This window comes from Dermacentor andersoni, chromosome 9 (assembly GCF_023375885.2).
Source record: "Dermacentor andersoni chromosome 9, qqDerAnde1_hic_scaffold, whole genome shotgun sequence".
NCBI lineage: Eukaryota > Metazoa > Arthropoda > Arachnida > Ixodida > Ixodidae > Dermacentor > Dermacentor andersoni.
The window spans coordinates 11512984-11529327 of record NC_092822.1 but is presented as its reverse complement, the minus strand read 5'-3'; the positions used below and the strand labels follow the sequence as shown (position 1 = coordinate 11529327).

General features: G+C 45.3%; 1 protein-coding gene across 1 annotated transcript in view; it reads right to left on the bottom strand.

Moving 5' to 3' along the window:
- RtcB (RtcB RNA ligase) overlaps positions 1-7087 on the bottom strand; it is a 35513-nt gene extending 28426 nt beyond the window's left edge. The window contains exons 1-4 of the mRNA XM_050174738.3: positions 6925-7087; positions 6686-6790; positions 6190-6336; positions 3007-3106 (exon numbers count right to left, since the gene is read on the bottom strand). Of these exons, the coding sequence (XP_050030695.1) occupies positions 3007-3106; positions 6190-6336; positions 6686-6781 (343 nt within the window). The 5' untranslated portion in view covers positions 6782-6790; positions 6925-7087. The remainder of the gene's footprint in view (positions 1-3006; positions 3107-6189; positions 6337-6685; positions 6791-6924) is intronic.
- Between the last annotated feature and the right edge of the window lie 9257 nt (positions 7088-16344).

The window sequence follows — 16344 nt, the reverse complement described above, 5'->3', positions numbered from 1 at the left end:
AAAAATAAATAAGAACGTAGTTACTTCGGCTGGCTTTAGTGTCTTGACATGGATGTTCTGGCATAGGTTAAAAAAATGTTGATATTTTTTTATGTGACATGACGGCACAAATGAATCACCCCAACGCTTCGTCTCATTGGACCTCACTGCGTGCTTTGTCAACTCGTCTGCCATTGCTTTGATTTGACTTGTCTCATTGTATGTTCCGATGTAAGACTTTAGAAAAGTCAATGAACCTTTGGCGTCAAATGTTTATAACATTAAACCCACAAAGTTCCGCAATTGAAAATCTAAAGCACAACTTTGGAAATGTCAATGCACCTTTCACATCAAGAGCTTATGAGATTTATACCCATAAAGTTTCGCAATTGATATCCATGCGCTCCATAGATTCCGTGGCCTCAGTGAGATGCCGCGGCGAGCCCGCTCACCATCAAAGCGCCCTTGAAACTTTGTGCTCGGATGGGACTGCTTAGCGTTATGTGACTCCCGGTGTATGGGCGTGGCCACGAAATCCAGCCCGAGTTCGCAATCTTCGCGGTTAGATGTCTTTTCGAGCGCCAAAAGGCATGCTAGACAAAATCCAGAGTGATTTCCGGCGCCGGGGGTCGCTTTGGTTGGCGGTCCATGGACAGCCCGAAAAAATTTCGGGGGGGGGGGGGGGGGGGGGGCTGAAGCCCCATAAGCCCCCCCCCCCCCCCCCTGGCTACGCCCCTGGTTGCAATGTATATTTACTCATGCAGTGACTATACTGGTTGTTTCACGTAACTTATGCAAAGGATTTAATTGGATTGGTAAAATATTTATTTGAGCCTGCAGTAAAACGCGCGCTTGTGTACGCGCTCCTGACAGGGCCTACGTCGTCCTCTGGGCGCTGGTCGTGTGGCCTGGGTCCCCTCTTGCCGTTGCCAGCTCGCTGGGTTCCTGCCGGGCCAGTGCCTTGATGACCTGCTGGACAGCCCAGAGTTGTTCTTTTTGATTGTCACTCCCTGTGGCTACTTCGAGTTGCAGCAAGATCCTCCAAGACTTGGCTTCTTCCTGGTACTTGGTGCAATTCCACAGCATGTGTGCGAAGCCAGTCGTTTCCCTTTGACAGACTCTGCACTTGTTTGTCGGGTACGTCTCAGGATACATTCTGTGCATCAGCGACGGGCTGGGGAGTGAGCCCCTCTGTAGCTGTCTGAATAGGACGGCTCGCTCTCGACTCAGCCCTGAGCAAGGGGGTAGGAGGGTTCTGCGAGCCAGGTGGAAAGCCTTGGTTATCTTGTTGTATTCGGTCCTTGGTGTTGAACCACAGTGGCCAATTAGCGTGCACACCTCAGTGTGCGCCATCTCGTTGTGGTTGGCATTGCGGTCCGGCGCCTCGCCCACATATGCCAGGAACCACTTGACTCTCACTTGTCATTTCCTGCCGTCATCGTTCTTTGATGCCTGCAGTATGCGCACCGCTTCCTTCGCTAACCAGCCTTTGCCGTAATTTCTCACTGCCTGCCTTGAGACCCACAGCACTGTGTGGCAGTCGCGGTGGGCGATGGCCACCTCCTCCGCTAGCTCTGTTAGCCACAGCTGAATGAAACCAACTGCATACGATCTGCTGTCATATGGCACTCCTTAGAGTATTTTTATGTTCTGCTTAATTAGTTAACTAAGATGAATTATGCAAAATATTTCATACTTCCAAGACTGCACTGCTTGCAGAGCTTCTGCAGTATTGCCTGATAAGAATGAAATGGACTACAGTAGAACTCGTTCATATGTACTGAAAAAAAAAAAAAAAAAGTGTGAGGAAAAATGTACTAACCGGGAAAGCATATAATCCGAGGTACCTAAAAAAATTGAACAGGCTCAACTATCGTTGACATCTACATAATGTGAAGCATTGTGCGGTCCGAGACACGTTTCATTGTTTTCCTATTGTGTGGTGTTTTAAGAAGGCGACAGTAAACCTAAACGAAATCGAGCTGGTGGGCAATGCTGGATGCTGCCAAAGCGAAACGTGATGCCCACATCACACCACCTGCAGCAGGGAACGGCGGCAGCGCATTCGGATTATCGCCTACTAAAAGCATGCAGTACGCTACCAGTGGCACTACACACTATGCGCTGTAAAACGGATAGGTGAAGATGTTTGTCGCAGTAGGTTTGGCGGTGATAGCTTTGAATGCAGCGTGCGGTGACCTGGGAAGAGATTTGCTGGTACTGAAAGAAGAAACTACGTGCCATCGTTTTCATGTGGGACGTGCGGCTATATACCACTCTAGATCGCACAAGCCTCGCGCTTTTTCTTTCTCACATGGGATCTAGCCGGAAAACGTATATGATCGCAGTCTGCAGAAGGAAATGAGGAGCGTTTTAGTTAGCGCCTGTTAAAAGTTCCCGCTACGCTTCTGGTGGCACCACACACTGTGAAACAGATAGGCGAAGAAGCTTATCGCAATAAGATTGGCGGTGATAGCTGTGAATGACACGTGTGACAGCCCCGTGGAAGATTTGATGGTACCGAAATGAAAAACTGAGTGCGCGCCGGCATTTCTGCGCGAGATATGCAGGCGAGTATTGCAGTGAAGCTGCCATGGCGGGCAGCTACATACTGTTCTCCATCGTGTGCACCTTGCGCATTTTATATTTACATGGGATATAGCGGCCAGAAAACATATCATACGATCGCAGTTTGCTGACATACTGAACGATGGTACCGAAAAATCGTGTTTTCTGGGAATGTATCAACTGGTAAAAAATAAACGTAACTTTATTGGGTCATTTTTGTGCTGTGAATTGTGAACGTTGGTGCCGGCAAAGGTGCGCAACGGGAACTTTTGATGCGGTTCTACTGTATGAGTCTGTGAGACTAGATATGTCTATCCAACTGAGGAAGATTTTGCACCTGTAGTTTGCAAACAGCGACCAATCCCTGATTAATGTGCCTGCGATGTTCAGACATCAACTCACACGCAGTGAAATAGCAAGTACACAATGTCTAATTCATAACAAATAAGGTTTGCTTACCAGGTGACACAATTGCCTTGGGATCATCCATGTCAAATGCTGCCATGTTGCCGATTGCAAAGCCATAGCCAGAATGGATGTCGGGAAGCCCTATTGAATGCTAGACGATGAGAGTGCAGGTAGTGCACACGCATTAAGTCATATATGCCCTGATCACTGGATGCATGTAAGAACTCTGACACGGCTGCTGGTCATAAAACTGGTCTGTCAGCACAGACTAGCTCTGCATTACGTCCTTGCCGAAAAACTTTTCTAATCATTCAGCAGCCTGCCACAAACACAGCGTTGGATTACAATATCAAAATAAAATAAACATCTAAAAAACAAGACTGGAGTTTACTCTGGACTGTGTCAGATATCCAATGCCAAGTTGGAATTCCAGTGAAACTTTTCTGCAATGGTTCCTCCTTAATTCTACCTAAAGCAAAATGGTATAGCTCAATCACAGAAAGCTTAACTGTGTGCTAATGATTTTCCACATATTAACTTGAGGACCAGTCCACTTGGCAAAATCAGAATTACTATGCACCAGGGAATGCAATGCATACTGGTGTCAGAACATGATATATCTTAATGAAAATAAGGGTAATTGCAATGCCCCATTGTGCCATTGCAGCAGAAGAACACCAGCTATAGAAGTTCTTCAGAAGAGCAACATTTTTTCAGGAGTATTTGTAAGAATTCTAAATTAAAGGAATAATTGAAATAATCAAAGTGAGATTCGAGGCACTAAAGTGCCTATTTTAACCTTGCTAAAATGTAAATAGTTAAATATGGCTGGCAACTACAATAAAGGCCAACTGCAATGAAATTACGGACCCCGTAAGAAGCACCGTTTCAGATAATTTGGACATACAGTAGCCCCTGTGGAAAATTTTGGGCTTGGAATGCCAGTGGGCACTGCACAAAACACTCGCAAAAAAAGATGTTTTTCATATGGAAACATATGTTTTTTCATAAGAAAAAACCCCGCCATTACCAGTCATCAGAAGTGACATACTATGCAGACTGTAGAGAATCAGCACCCGGGTCGTTTGCTTCCCTTGCTTGTATTAAAGCCCGTTTGTACACTGTTTCTGCGTATCAGCGAACAGGTCCTGCATGTCCACTAGCCACTAAGTTAGTATACTTTGCTAGCTGCTCCGGGTGCTATGCGAACGTCGTTGTGCACCCGCGATGTTCTTTTAATGCGAAATATTCTCAGAGTCCAGTCACTTTTCTCTATCTGGTTGTCTATAATCAGCAGCAGAACCTCGATGCATTCTTCCTCCGCTCGAAAAAGAGCGCATCAGGGTGGCCAAGCTAAGGCGCAGTTATAGTCCGGCTTAACGTGGACACGATCCCCGCATGGCGCAGTTACGCTGCATCAGAGAAAACTGGACGCTATACAGTGTAGTGTGGCTGGCGCAGGAATAGAACATGTCCTATTGCACACTAGAGCAGCCGGAACAGGGTGCATCATGCACTAGCTTGGCTGACCAGCAGCATGCTGGCCTATATACAGTTAAGTTTCACTGATGAGAGTGTGTTACATTTGAGCCTTCGACAAACAAAGAAGCGCTCGCTCGCCGCACACTTGTGCGCTTGCGCTGTGGCAACAACTGGTCACCGTGCTGCTGCAGGTCACGTTTAAAGCACATTGTAAAATTTTAGCGATCTTAGCGTCCCCTGCATGACGTATCAGACTTCACCAGCTGCTGCCTCGCAGGCTGGAAACGCTGGACTCGCCGACCAATCAGACATTTACCGCCATCTGTAGTAAACAATGATACGTAGTTCAGGCTCAGCACGGATAGGCTAGAGAGGCTCGGTGCTAAGTGCACGTAAACTCACGGCCATACAGTCCGGAGTACAGCTGCGATAAAGCTTTGCCATTTCGCTCTGGCGGCATTACATTGCTGCATGGCTAGCTGGCGCATTAACACCATGGCCACCGCATCGCATTCTCTTTTGTGACTAATGCGGCACGCGGTTCCTGCTCGTTTCTGGCGCTATGCCAGAAAGGCTTTCGTTCGTCTACTTCAATGCGTCCAATGTAGAGATGCGCAAATTGCCTTGAATATGATACACTACCGGGAATGATAGTTTGAGAATAGTGCCCCTGCTGCCTCTGAATACAACTTACCTTTGGTTTTCGTGCGCCATCGCAGCTTATACTACTTATAGCCACCGCGAGAAAGTGTTTGCCAAGCAGGTCTTGATGGGTAAGTGACTGTGCTGTCATTTGCAGCTTGTGCAGCTTTGCCAACTGCAGTTTACATACTTTGTAAGTGCTGACTGGTCCCTGCTGCACTTGCCTGCTGCTCCGTGGCGCAAGCTTGCACTCTAAAAGATGGGACAGGAAAGATGCGTATGTCCTTCTCTACTCAGCGTTGCATGCTGCACAGCCATCGCTCATGTTCCGAGTATGTATTCATGCATACGACAGCCACACAATGCATTGGCATTCTTGCAACCGCTCAAATCACGAGCGCAACAGAGTGAATGCGTGCCGAGAGAGACGACCATCCACTCAAGTGGTGAGCAAGCAATGCGCCTGGCTGCCTAGGCATAACTGAGAGATCAACAGTTGCATACAATTCTTCAATATTCGCCATTTCCACATCACTACTGCTCTGTCACCAGGTGCACGTCATCTGCGTCGGCACTATTAAATAAATAGCTGCTAATAGCAAAATTAGCCAATTACCAGCTCTGCGGCTTTGCAAAGGTTACTTTTAGAGTATACACTAGGCACGTATAGTAAATCTAGCCCAAGTGAAATTTAGTTGCAGTTGGCCTTTAGGAATCAGATTCTGACTGTACAACACGGACCTTACTTGAACCCTAGATGACACCTGTAGCAATACTCCTGTAACAATATAACTAAAACACCATTAAATTTCACGAGGCTTATTTGTTCCTGTGTGCAAGCTCGAAGACTGGAGTCAATTGGACTTGCACATTTTGCATTCGTTTCAAATGTTTTTTGAATGCATGCGTGAGAAAAAAGTATAATGTACTGATACCACTGACTTGCTGGTTCAATTTATTTTCTCACTGTGCATGTTATGAGGGATGCGAGATTAAAATGCTCATTATAGCCCGAGATGTCTTAATCCATATCCCAGATTGGTAGGAAAAAGGAAGGTTTGCTGGATAGGGGAAAAAAAGTAAAAATAATGTAGTGCCAGCTATACTCACTCCAACAATTCCAGGCAAGGCGGCCACATTTCCAATTTGTTTAACACCTGGCAGGAAGCCACCAACATTTCCTGGGCGGCACGAATTCCGCAGCTCTTCGAACATAAGCTTCTCCAAGAGGTTATTCACGTAGAAAATTCCCTCAACCTGAAAGTGTTGTAATAGAAAAACAAAAGGCACAGACACACGATTCAGCGGCGTCCAGGAGCTTGACAGCATGGTGTAACTTCCTAAAAACAATTGTCTCGTTGACTTAGCAAATGTGAGGTATCAAACCGCTTAGCGCATGCTATATCGCGCCGACAAAAATAGTTGAGGTACGTACAAAAGCCACAGGGAAGAGCTTAGTGCCACGCCATTTTTATAATATGCAGATCTTGCAGAACAGCACAATATCACCATTCTGAGATGACTGCATGCAGGCAAACAGCCGAACAATACCACGTAAATTCTGAAGTTGGCAACGGTGGAAAGCCGGCATTGCAACCGTGCTTACCTTCATATTTGGCACAAACCCTTTCTTGATACGCCATGAGACTGATGTCATTTTTTCGAGGTAGCCGAGCTCCTCATTGTAGCTGCGGACACCCATCTTGGCAGCCTAGCAAAAGAAAAAGAACAATAGTAGACTGTAAGAATGGTGCGGTCACACACGTGGCGGCTAAACCGACACTTTGTACTTCGCCCAACTTCGCCCAGTGCTCGTAGCTGCAATTCAAACTTCAAGCTACTCACCTAGTGAACGCCCAGGGCGCCACGCAAAGCAGATGGTAACCAGAGCACCAATTTCTCAGCAAATATTGTACAGGAGACCCACTGCTACAAAAGGAGAAAAGGTACCAGCAGGCACAGCAGGCGCGAGCTGAAACGTAAGCCAAGCCATTGGCCAAGCGTCCGCCCTGACCAAGTCACGAGCACGAACAAGCCAACGCGGGCCAGTGGACAGCGTAGAAACAGTTGATGATGGTGATGGTTGTGCTCATGACCTACTCTGGACCTCCAGACCTTCACAGATCTCCCTGCTCGAGCACGCCTGGTCTAGTTCGCCCCTTTTGCCGCTAGAGACAGAGCGTACGAGCAGAGGGCGCTAGTTATAACCTCTTTGCTGTCGTCTGCTCCTGAGATCTGTTCATAGAGTTTCAGAAACTCTATGGATCTGGTCAACGCTCGTGTTGCCATTTCGGCAGGCACAAGGCGCTTGTTTTGGTGCTCAATGAATAAATTCACAAATATAAAAAGAAAACAAAAATTTGCGAGTGCTTTGCGTTTGAATAGTGAAATTATAGAACGAGCATACTGCAATGGTAGACGGCATAAATTTCCGTTTCCTAGCCTCCGTAAGAGACTGGAAAATTTGTTTTAAAAGATTCATAGGATAATCTAGCTTTTTTGAGTTGATAACAGATATCCTAATGTCATAGATGACATTAGGATTTACTCATGTGTGCCGTAGTGAAAGGCAGATGGTCTGGTAAATGTATTCACAAGTCTTGTGGCCGATACGTGCAATAGGTTGATCGAGTCTGTTTCAAGGAAAGGTGAGGATAACTTGGTTTTTAATGTTGTTGGATGTCTTGCTCAGTAGAAAGCTTGCAAAATCGATCCCAGGGCTTTAAAACGTACGTACTGCAGTACATGCCTTGTGTCACAGAACTCTTTTCAAACTGCACAGCTAGCTTTTCTGCGTGGTACGGCGGCAGCATAACTGTGGTGCGAAAGATACTTGCGCAGTAAAGCTCTACGCGTAATTCTCCTTTTGAACTCATGACGCATTCACGGACAACTTTTAAGATTTAAAATGAGTGGTAATCGTTCTGTCGTCGAACGTAACGGTAGTTTCCAGTTTCTAAAGAGCGCGGAAGCGAACTTTACAACGTATACAATGAAACTGTTGTTTACTTGACGAACTCTACAAACAATGTGACTTATAATAATCTGCAAGATCTGTACGGTTTGCTACTGCCTGAAAAAGGCATTAGGAGCGGCTATTTAACGCTATTTTAGAGAGCAGCGGTCTACACGCACCGACATTTTTCAGGTTCGGGCAGCCAACTTTTGGAGCCAAGTGACCGATCAAAGCCTTGTGACATCACTGTCACTATGTTCGCAAAAATCATCAGCTATGCAAGCAGTTCGTCGCAACACAACAGCCGCCGTACTAAATACAACGCCGCACCAGTCAACCATAGAGTAGCAGACGAACACGCTATAACAGCGACACCAACGGCCAAACTGTTGAATGAGAGTGGGCGCAAGTGGCTCCCTTAAAACACGCATATCTGTGCAGGTCTGCTGTTCCAGTAGGTCGTGGTTGTGGTACTGTGAGCTGTAGCCAGAGAGTTCAAACAGTCTTTGTTTTTAACAGCTTCACTGATTAGGTTACTTCTCGCCGTGAAGCTTCTTGCACGTGTCTCTTAAAATGCGGGGCCAGCATTGCATATTTTGCATTGCATATTTGCTACTCCACGGCCAGCATTAAATTCGAGCACGACCTCCGAGATTTGCTAACAAACGCTGCCGGAGACCAATCACGGTGCACAGAACGCAGCTCAAAGTTGGCAGGCATATTGTAGGAAACTATATGTTAGCAGGGGCAACCACAGGTAAGAAAACTCAAGAACGGCAGTACTTGTTGGACATGGTTCTGCCACGCACGTCGCGCGTAATTAGAGCATCGCGCAGTTGCAAAGTGCACAGCCGTGAAGTGATGTGAAGTCTGTGTGAAGCGTAGAGTTTCATACAATAATAAATGTTGAGCAAGGTTCTGACTGGTGTTGTAGAAGTCGTGGGGCGCTTTTTTCGTTGCTGCGTGCTTTTCTCGTCCCGACGACATATTTAATCTTTTGCAAGTACTGCTCCAGGAGGACACATGTAACTGACGAACGGAGGCCTCAGAAAAACACCTCAGATTATACGCTTTAATAACGCTTTATGTAAAGGTACGTCGCATGTACCTGCTTTGCTTCCGTTTCGCCAACTCCGCGACTCACGCCTACCGATTTTTGCACATGTTTTTGTAGAACGACGTTTATTTAACTCAAAGCGGATGATTAAAATGTTTTCGAAAGGTCACAGAGAGCAGCATACGAAAAGCCTGGCACGAGCGAAGATATACCTCTCCAGAAGAGCAGGCTTGGTCTCAACTACGGCCTCTACTGCTCCCCCGGGGAAATCACTGATGTTATATTGAAGGTGGACAAGGCACGAGAAAGGTATAATCCGTCATGATTGACTCAGCACGAGCGCCGCAACGAAAAAAAGCACCCCACGACTTTTACAACACCAGTCAGAACCTTGTCAAATATTGTATAGAGAGAAGTGGTTCTTGAAGGAAGGAGGAAAGGCTGGCACTATCTTCTGCAACTTGGGGGAGCATGGCTCAGTGCCAGCAGGGTGGGGGAGAGGGGAGTAAAGGACATAGGAGGTAGGAAGGGAAGGTGACGCCATGGCAGCGACAGAGCGGACCGGCCAGAAGGGCCTAGTGGGTTCGGCCGGAAGAGGCGGCCCAGCAGGAGCTAAGTGGGGGCGGAATCAAATATTGTACGAGACTCTATGGTGTGAAGTGACACCCTCATAGAGTTTCTCACTATATTACGTGTTATAGTGAGAAACTCTCCACTCTCGCCGGATGAGTGGATGGGTGCTATGAGCGTCTCCTTTGGAACGGGACGGTGGGTTGCGCAACCAAGCTCTTGTCATTTTATTGCGTAATGTCCTACCCATGTTAAAAAAAAAAAGAAAATAAAAGAGGAAAAAACACCCGAAGAATTTCAATCACCAAACTTTCTGAACCCCTATTGGGAACTTTGTTTTTGTACCCCTCTGTTGTTCGTCGTTTGCCTGCTTTTCTTCCGCCAATCTTCCGATCGCATCTTACTAATCTATATTGCGGACATGTTTACTTTTCCCCTGCTCTCGCTTATCCCAAGGGTTTCAAGGAGGTCAGATGTGTCTAAATCGACCGCTGGGCAGATATCTTCACATTCTAATAAAACATGCTCCATCGATTCCTTAGCTTTACCGCAGCAATCACATGCTTCTTCTTCATTGTTGTATCTCGATTTATAAGTGCGTGTTCTTAGGTATCCTGATCTCGCTTCGAAAAGTAATGAGCTTCCTTTTGAGTTATCATAAATTGTTTCTTTCCTGATTTCGTTTTTTCTTCTTCTAAGTAGTTACTCATAGCAGGTTTCTTTTCCACTGCTGCCACTTATGAGATTATCGCAGCCTTTCCGACATTCCGCTTGACGTTCTTTGTTGTCATGTTGCTCACCATACCGGTCGCATACTTGCTGGTAATCTTCCTAGTTCTTTTCCTCCACTGCGAATCGATGTTTTTCGTGTAGAAACATCAGAACACTGTCCCAGCCCATTTACTTTCTTCCATATTCCTCAGTCGTTCTTCATAATCACTTTCACTCTGAGCTTCCTTCACTTCAAAACTTGTGTCACACAGCTTCATTTGTAGTCTTTCCTTGAGCGCCCAATGCGAGGCGTCCCGCTGACCTTTGGTTGCCATCGAGTCCTAATTGTGCCCCTGACTTCAAGCAAACAACCGTATTTCCAAATTTAAGTCCTGGAACCATTACACCTTTCCACATACCCCGGAGCACCTCGTACCTATGTAACCCCTTAGTGCGCTGTGACTGGATTGCACGAGCGCTCTCTAGCGCGCGTGTGTTCCGGTCCGGCCTTGAAGTGACTACACAGCTTATTGTACCTTCATAGAGAGGGCGCCACAAGCTTAAAAAGCGTCCCTTGCACAGCGCGCGGTTTTTCGTTGCGCTGTATAGCAGACGCCGCGGAAAGAGAAGTCGCCTGCTGTTGCTCGTAGCTCACTTGGTGTGCCGTGTGGCTTGGTGTGGCCAGCTTTAGCTTTCTCGCTGACCGCAACGGTGTTGTGCCAAGATGCGACTTCACATGCGACTTTGGATACTTTGCTTCACAGGCGAGCTGCTTTTTTTTCGTCATGTTAAGAATTCCTTGTGGCAAACGTAAAGAAAAAGCTATGTAAACGCTGACTATGAAGTAGCCAAGCAACGTGCTTTAAACGGTTCTTTGTGACTTCATGCCGAAGTCCTACGGAGAGCGAGTCATTACTACATTACGGTATGGTTTAAGTAGGCAACAGATAAGAACACAGCCATGTTGCAACAATTGCTAACGATATATCACCGACCAAAATGATGCATTGAATTGACATTGCGTCGGCTTTTGTGCTGAAGAATTTTGTTAATGAGGGATAAGAAGACGCCCAAAATGGGCCGCTTTCGGTTACTGTTATACTCACTGAAGAATTTATCTTCCAGGCCAAAAGCGTTGTCATAAAATTTTGATTACATTCCTTTAGGTATGTTGTACAGCTGCTAGCGCTTGTCATCGATGTGAGCCTGCCATCAAGGAGGCTGATCGAGTGTTGAAGTGCATCTGCTGTGAAATTGGAAACAAATGAAGCCAACGTGTGATAATTTTTTGCACGCGGTGGGCTCCGGATAAACGAAACTTTCGGATAATCCGAATCGTGCCTTCCAAGTTGGTCGTTTTTTTTATTCTACAGACAATCACATCTCTAGCACAATCGAAGCAGTTTTATTCAGAAGTTACAATAACCTTGAATGAAGCTATACTGCAGAAGCTTCGTCAGCTGTCACTAATGTGCTCCGAATAGTATAATTCCAAATGGCGCAATAGTTTTGGAACAATCACATGAACGAAGCGCTGTAGTTCTAGTGGATTATACCAGTCTGTTAGGAAACAAGAAACGCATCAGGGGCATCATGAAAATAACCGATCGGCGGTGGCACACGGTAAATTATTCTATAAAGAAATTTCGGTGCACGAGCATCCATTTGCACAGAGGAAATCGAAAACATGCGCATGTGTTTGTTTATACACTTTAGTTATTTCAGCAGTGCAGTGCTCATAACTGTTAATGACAATTAACGCGCATCTGCCTTGCTGTAAACAATTTTGAGCATTCGACGCAGCTTTATTGTATTCACCACCACTGAGTAATAATAAAAAGAAAAAGTTTTCCAGTGAAACAGGCAGCACAGATTTCATAACGCATCATAACGCGCTTGCACGTTCCTGTCACGCTTTTGAGGTATGTGTCCTTTGCGTCTTCACAAGTCATAGCATATATCTATACGACACTCTGCATTTCGTTTAAACTAAACTTCGGCTAAGCGAAGAAGAAGATGAAAACAGTTTGCTTGCATACTGTATCAATGAAGCTGAATCGAGGTTTCAGTGCGGCTTGTGCTATTATGGAGTCGCCCAGCTGAGATCTTCCGTTCTCTTCTTCTTCTTTTTTTTTGTTTTTTGTCACGGCGGCCGCATTTTGATGGGGGCGAAATGCGAAAACACCCGTGTACTTAGATTTAATTAGGTGCACGTTAAAGAACCTCAGGTGGTCCAAATTTCCGGAGTCCCCCACTACGGCGTGCCTCATAATCAGAAAGTGGTTTTGGCACGTAAAACCCCATAATTTAATTTCTTTTTCTTTTTTTGTCCGCCGTACTATTTTTAATCTGTTGTCTGACTCTTGGTATAGCGTCACTGCGCGATGGCCCGAACGCATCGAGTCCATGTTGTAGTTTCGTCAAGTTAAGGCTTCTAGCTCCAACAGGGCGATGGCTTGTGTACGTTATAAAAAAAATAAATGAAATAAAAAGAACCCAGGTGACAAGGCAACAGCGATAATTAATTCGGATGACGCAGGCGCGTTTGCCCTATTGTGTACTCTGATTTACTGAATGCCGCATCCTCGTACAAAACTTATTTAGCTTAATACATTCGCAAGGAGATGTTGCCGGTAGGTTCGATCGACTTAACTATAGTATAGTATCAGAAGAATGATGGGCTATCAGAAGCGGATACTTTACGAACCACATGACTTTTAATTTCAGATGCTTGCTTTCAATACTGTAAATTGCCGTAATTTCCTTAGTTTGCTCATTGATTCACCGAATTAGCTTTATAAATTAACCGTGGCGCCAACATTATACTTCTAGGACGGAATGGAAATTCAAACATATCATTATTTCTTTTATGCAGTTCATCTTTCATGCAAATGTAAAGTAAGCCCCAAACTCTGAGTTTGTAGACAAAGGAATAGTAGAAGATCACAAAGCTAAATATATTTAATTAGACGGGGAATTAACAAATCTATGCGGGTAATACATACATCAGGTAATGTAGGCGTCAATATACCATAGAATCAGCGTCGCTGACAGAACGTATCATCCGGAAATCTTGACGGAGAAAGCAGATGAAACACGACCTCGCAAGCTCGTGTTTATTCTTGTCGCAGCCGTTTCCGTTTCATAAAACCCCACGCGTCACCGACTCAAAAGAACGGTCGCGCAGAGCGGAGGATTCGGTTGGCATCCCGCTTGAGTGCCTTTTATTCGCGCCGTCTGCAGCCGAGCGCTGCACGTCATTCACGCACTTTCTCGTTGCGCGGGATTGCAGCCGGCGTTGCCCGTCAGGGCAGACGTGTACGCGGTGGCTCGCAGACGTCAAACCTTCTCCGCACATATGACTTGCGACCTTACGGGCACGGCTGCAAACTAAACAGACAACAACCTCACGAAAAGAACGCGGAGTCGGTCGCCGCATTAGCCTATTGGCTTATATGCACAACGGCCTTCAAGTGTCGAGAGGTCGCGGCATGTGTGCGCTGCGGAATCTCCGAGCACGAATCGGGTGTCGACTTTGACGGCAGAAATGTGCGTTGTCGCATGTTGCTTCTTGTATACTTTAGGGAGAACAGCCTAGTGGGATATCTTACGAGAACATCTCAAGAAAAAGATATTTCGGGCCCGTTTGATGTGTTTCAGATGTATTCAAATATTAGACCGCATGACATCGACACTATTTCTTCAACGTTGACTCCCACGAAAGTGTTTAAAATGTCGTCGGCTCGAAGTAATTGTACTGTACTTGATAAAGTGGAAGCTTGGGATAGTTCGTTATTCAATATCGACATGTCTGCACAGTGCAAAAGACGTGGACAGAAGAAAGGACACAGCACAGGCGCTTCCTGTGTTGTGTCCTTTGTGTTGCGTTGGGCCTGTGTTGTGTTCTTCCTACTGTCCTCGTCTTTTGCGCGGTGCAGACATGTTCTACTGAACTGCTTTAAATTTACAGTGGTGTGCTACTTGATTGCATGTGATCCTTTCGTTTAAGAATGAAATGATTCGGTGTGGCTCTCACCAACGTATTCTGTGTAGCATTCCATGCAATAAGAATGTCATTTACCGTAAGTACTTGTTCTGGTCGCTTTAAAATCAAAGTTGAGCGTTCCGTAACAGTTGCCTCTAAACTCATCTTCTGATCTTTATTTCCAGAAATATTGTTTTGATCAGCTCTTCCGACAAAACATTAAACAGGTATAAATAAACAGATAAATATATTCACAGTATAATCATATTTTTCAATGTTTACATTTCAATACTTACACCATGTATTTCCTCGCTATAACGTGAACTGAATATTACTTTGTCATTTTTCTTTATATCTGCCATAAAATAGAAAGCTCGCAGAGTTGGTGAAATTGCATATTGTAATGGCGCAAACGGACGACAATTGAAGGCGAAGAAGGCCACCGGACAGGTGCTGACTCGCAACCAAGTTTTATTCATACAAAACAGGGTAATACACAGACACACACACAAAATCAAATCAAGATGCACGAACAAAAGCATGCACGGGCACTGCCAGTGATTTCGTTTAGGGCCCTTAATTTGATTTTATGTGTTTGTATACACCCTGTTTTGGACGAATAAAACGTAGTTGCGAGTCGGCGCTTGTACCGGCCTTAATTCTTCGCCATCGTGTGTCGTCCGTTTGTGCTGTTACAATATACTTTATCTATACTACATTTGCTGACTAACAAGTGACACCTTCGATTGCATTTACTGGCGTTTGTTTAAGCACTGGTGCACTGCAGGTGCATGCATATGCTATAGACATGACGTTGACATAGTTGACATGGCGTTGACAATACTTTGACGTATTCTAAACACTGGGAAATAGTCAATGAGACCAAGAAAAGGCCGAACAGGCGTGCTTTTCGTGGAGGAGAATGGAGGAGAATGCACCTTTCTGCTGTTCAGCCACGAGGTTATAGAAACGTACTACGAAAACTTTCATTGAGGTTATCTGCTGCATAGTTATGTGAAATGGTCAACAGGTCTATTTAGGGTACCTTAGACACTGGACCGACATTCTTCGTTTGTCTTAAATTTTGTTTCACCGCTTACGCCTCGGTGTGGCCTACACGAGGGCCCTTTCTCTTTAAAATTCACAGTGCAAGCTCCGGGTCTTGCGTGGATGACGTGGCGGACGAAGGCATAGCCCACGTGTTGCTGGACTGTCCAATATGTACGGCCAGCAAAGGGTACGCTTCAAACTAAGGGCTCTGGGCAATCATCCATTGTCACTTGGGACGATGTGCTTGGAGTACGGCCAGTTAGTGGCCTTGGAAGAACAGCTTTCACTGTGCAGTGAAACACTTTTTATAAGTACACGGACATGCACTCGAAATGCTACAGAACGAGTTTATGCAGCGATTCGCCTTTGGTTGTTTATGTTTCTCCAGTTTCTTTTCCTCTTGTATGCGTGCCAGCATTTCTGTATGTTAAAGTGTTCTTTTTATTATCGCTATCCCTTTCTTTGTTCATTCTTTAAAGCAAATTCATTTATTGCATACAAGCGAAACGGAGTAGCCGGAGGCGTACTGCTTCGTACCTCTCCATTTCGAGCCCATGTATAAACCTACCGACCAATCTGTAATATAGGTTACACTTAACGCCCCTACTAATTTATTCTATGCTCTTCTTTTACTTGTGATTACGGGTAATGCAAAGTATGGACACACACAAATATGACTATTTGTCCGTTTGTCTGGGACTGATTCGACTTAGGGATACATAGTCATGGCTGTAGTGCTGGGCATAAACCCCGATAAACTTAATACCAAGCTTTAACGAAAAGTATTTGAAAAGTAGACAAGTCATCAGATGTAACAATCCGTACTTTAAGCCAACATTTTAAAAGTCAACATCGTATTAGGGAACACCAAATTAAGATCTTCACGAGTGCTCGCAAAACACGGAAGTTGGGTGTTATATATACTATCTCTGCATT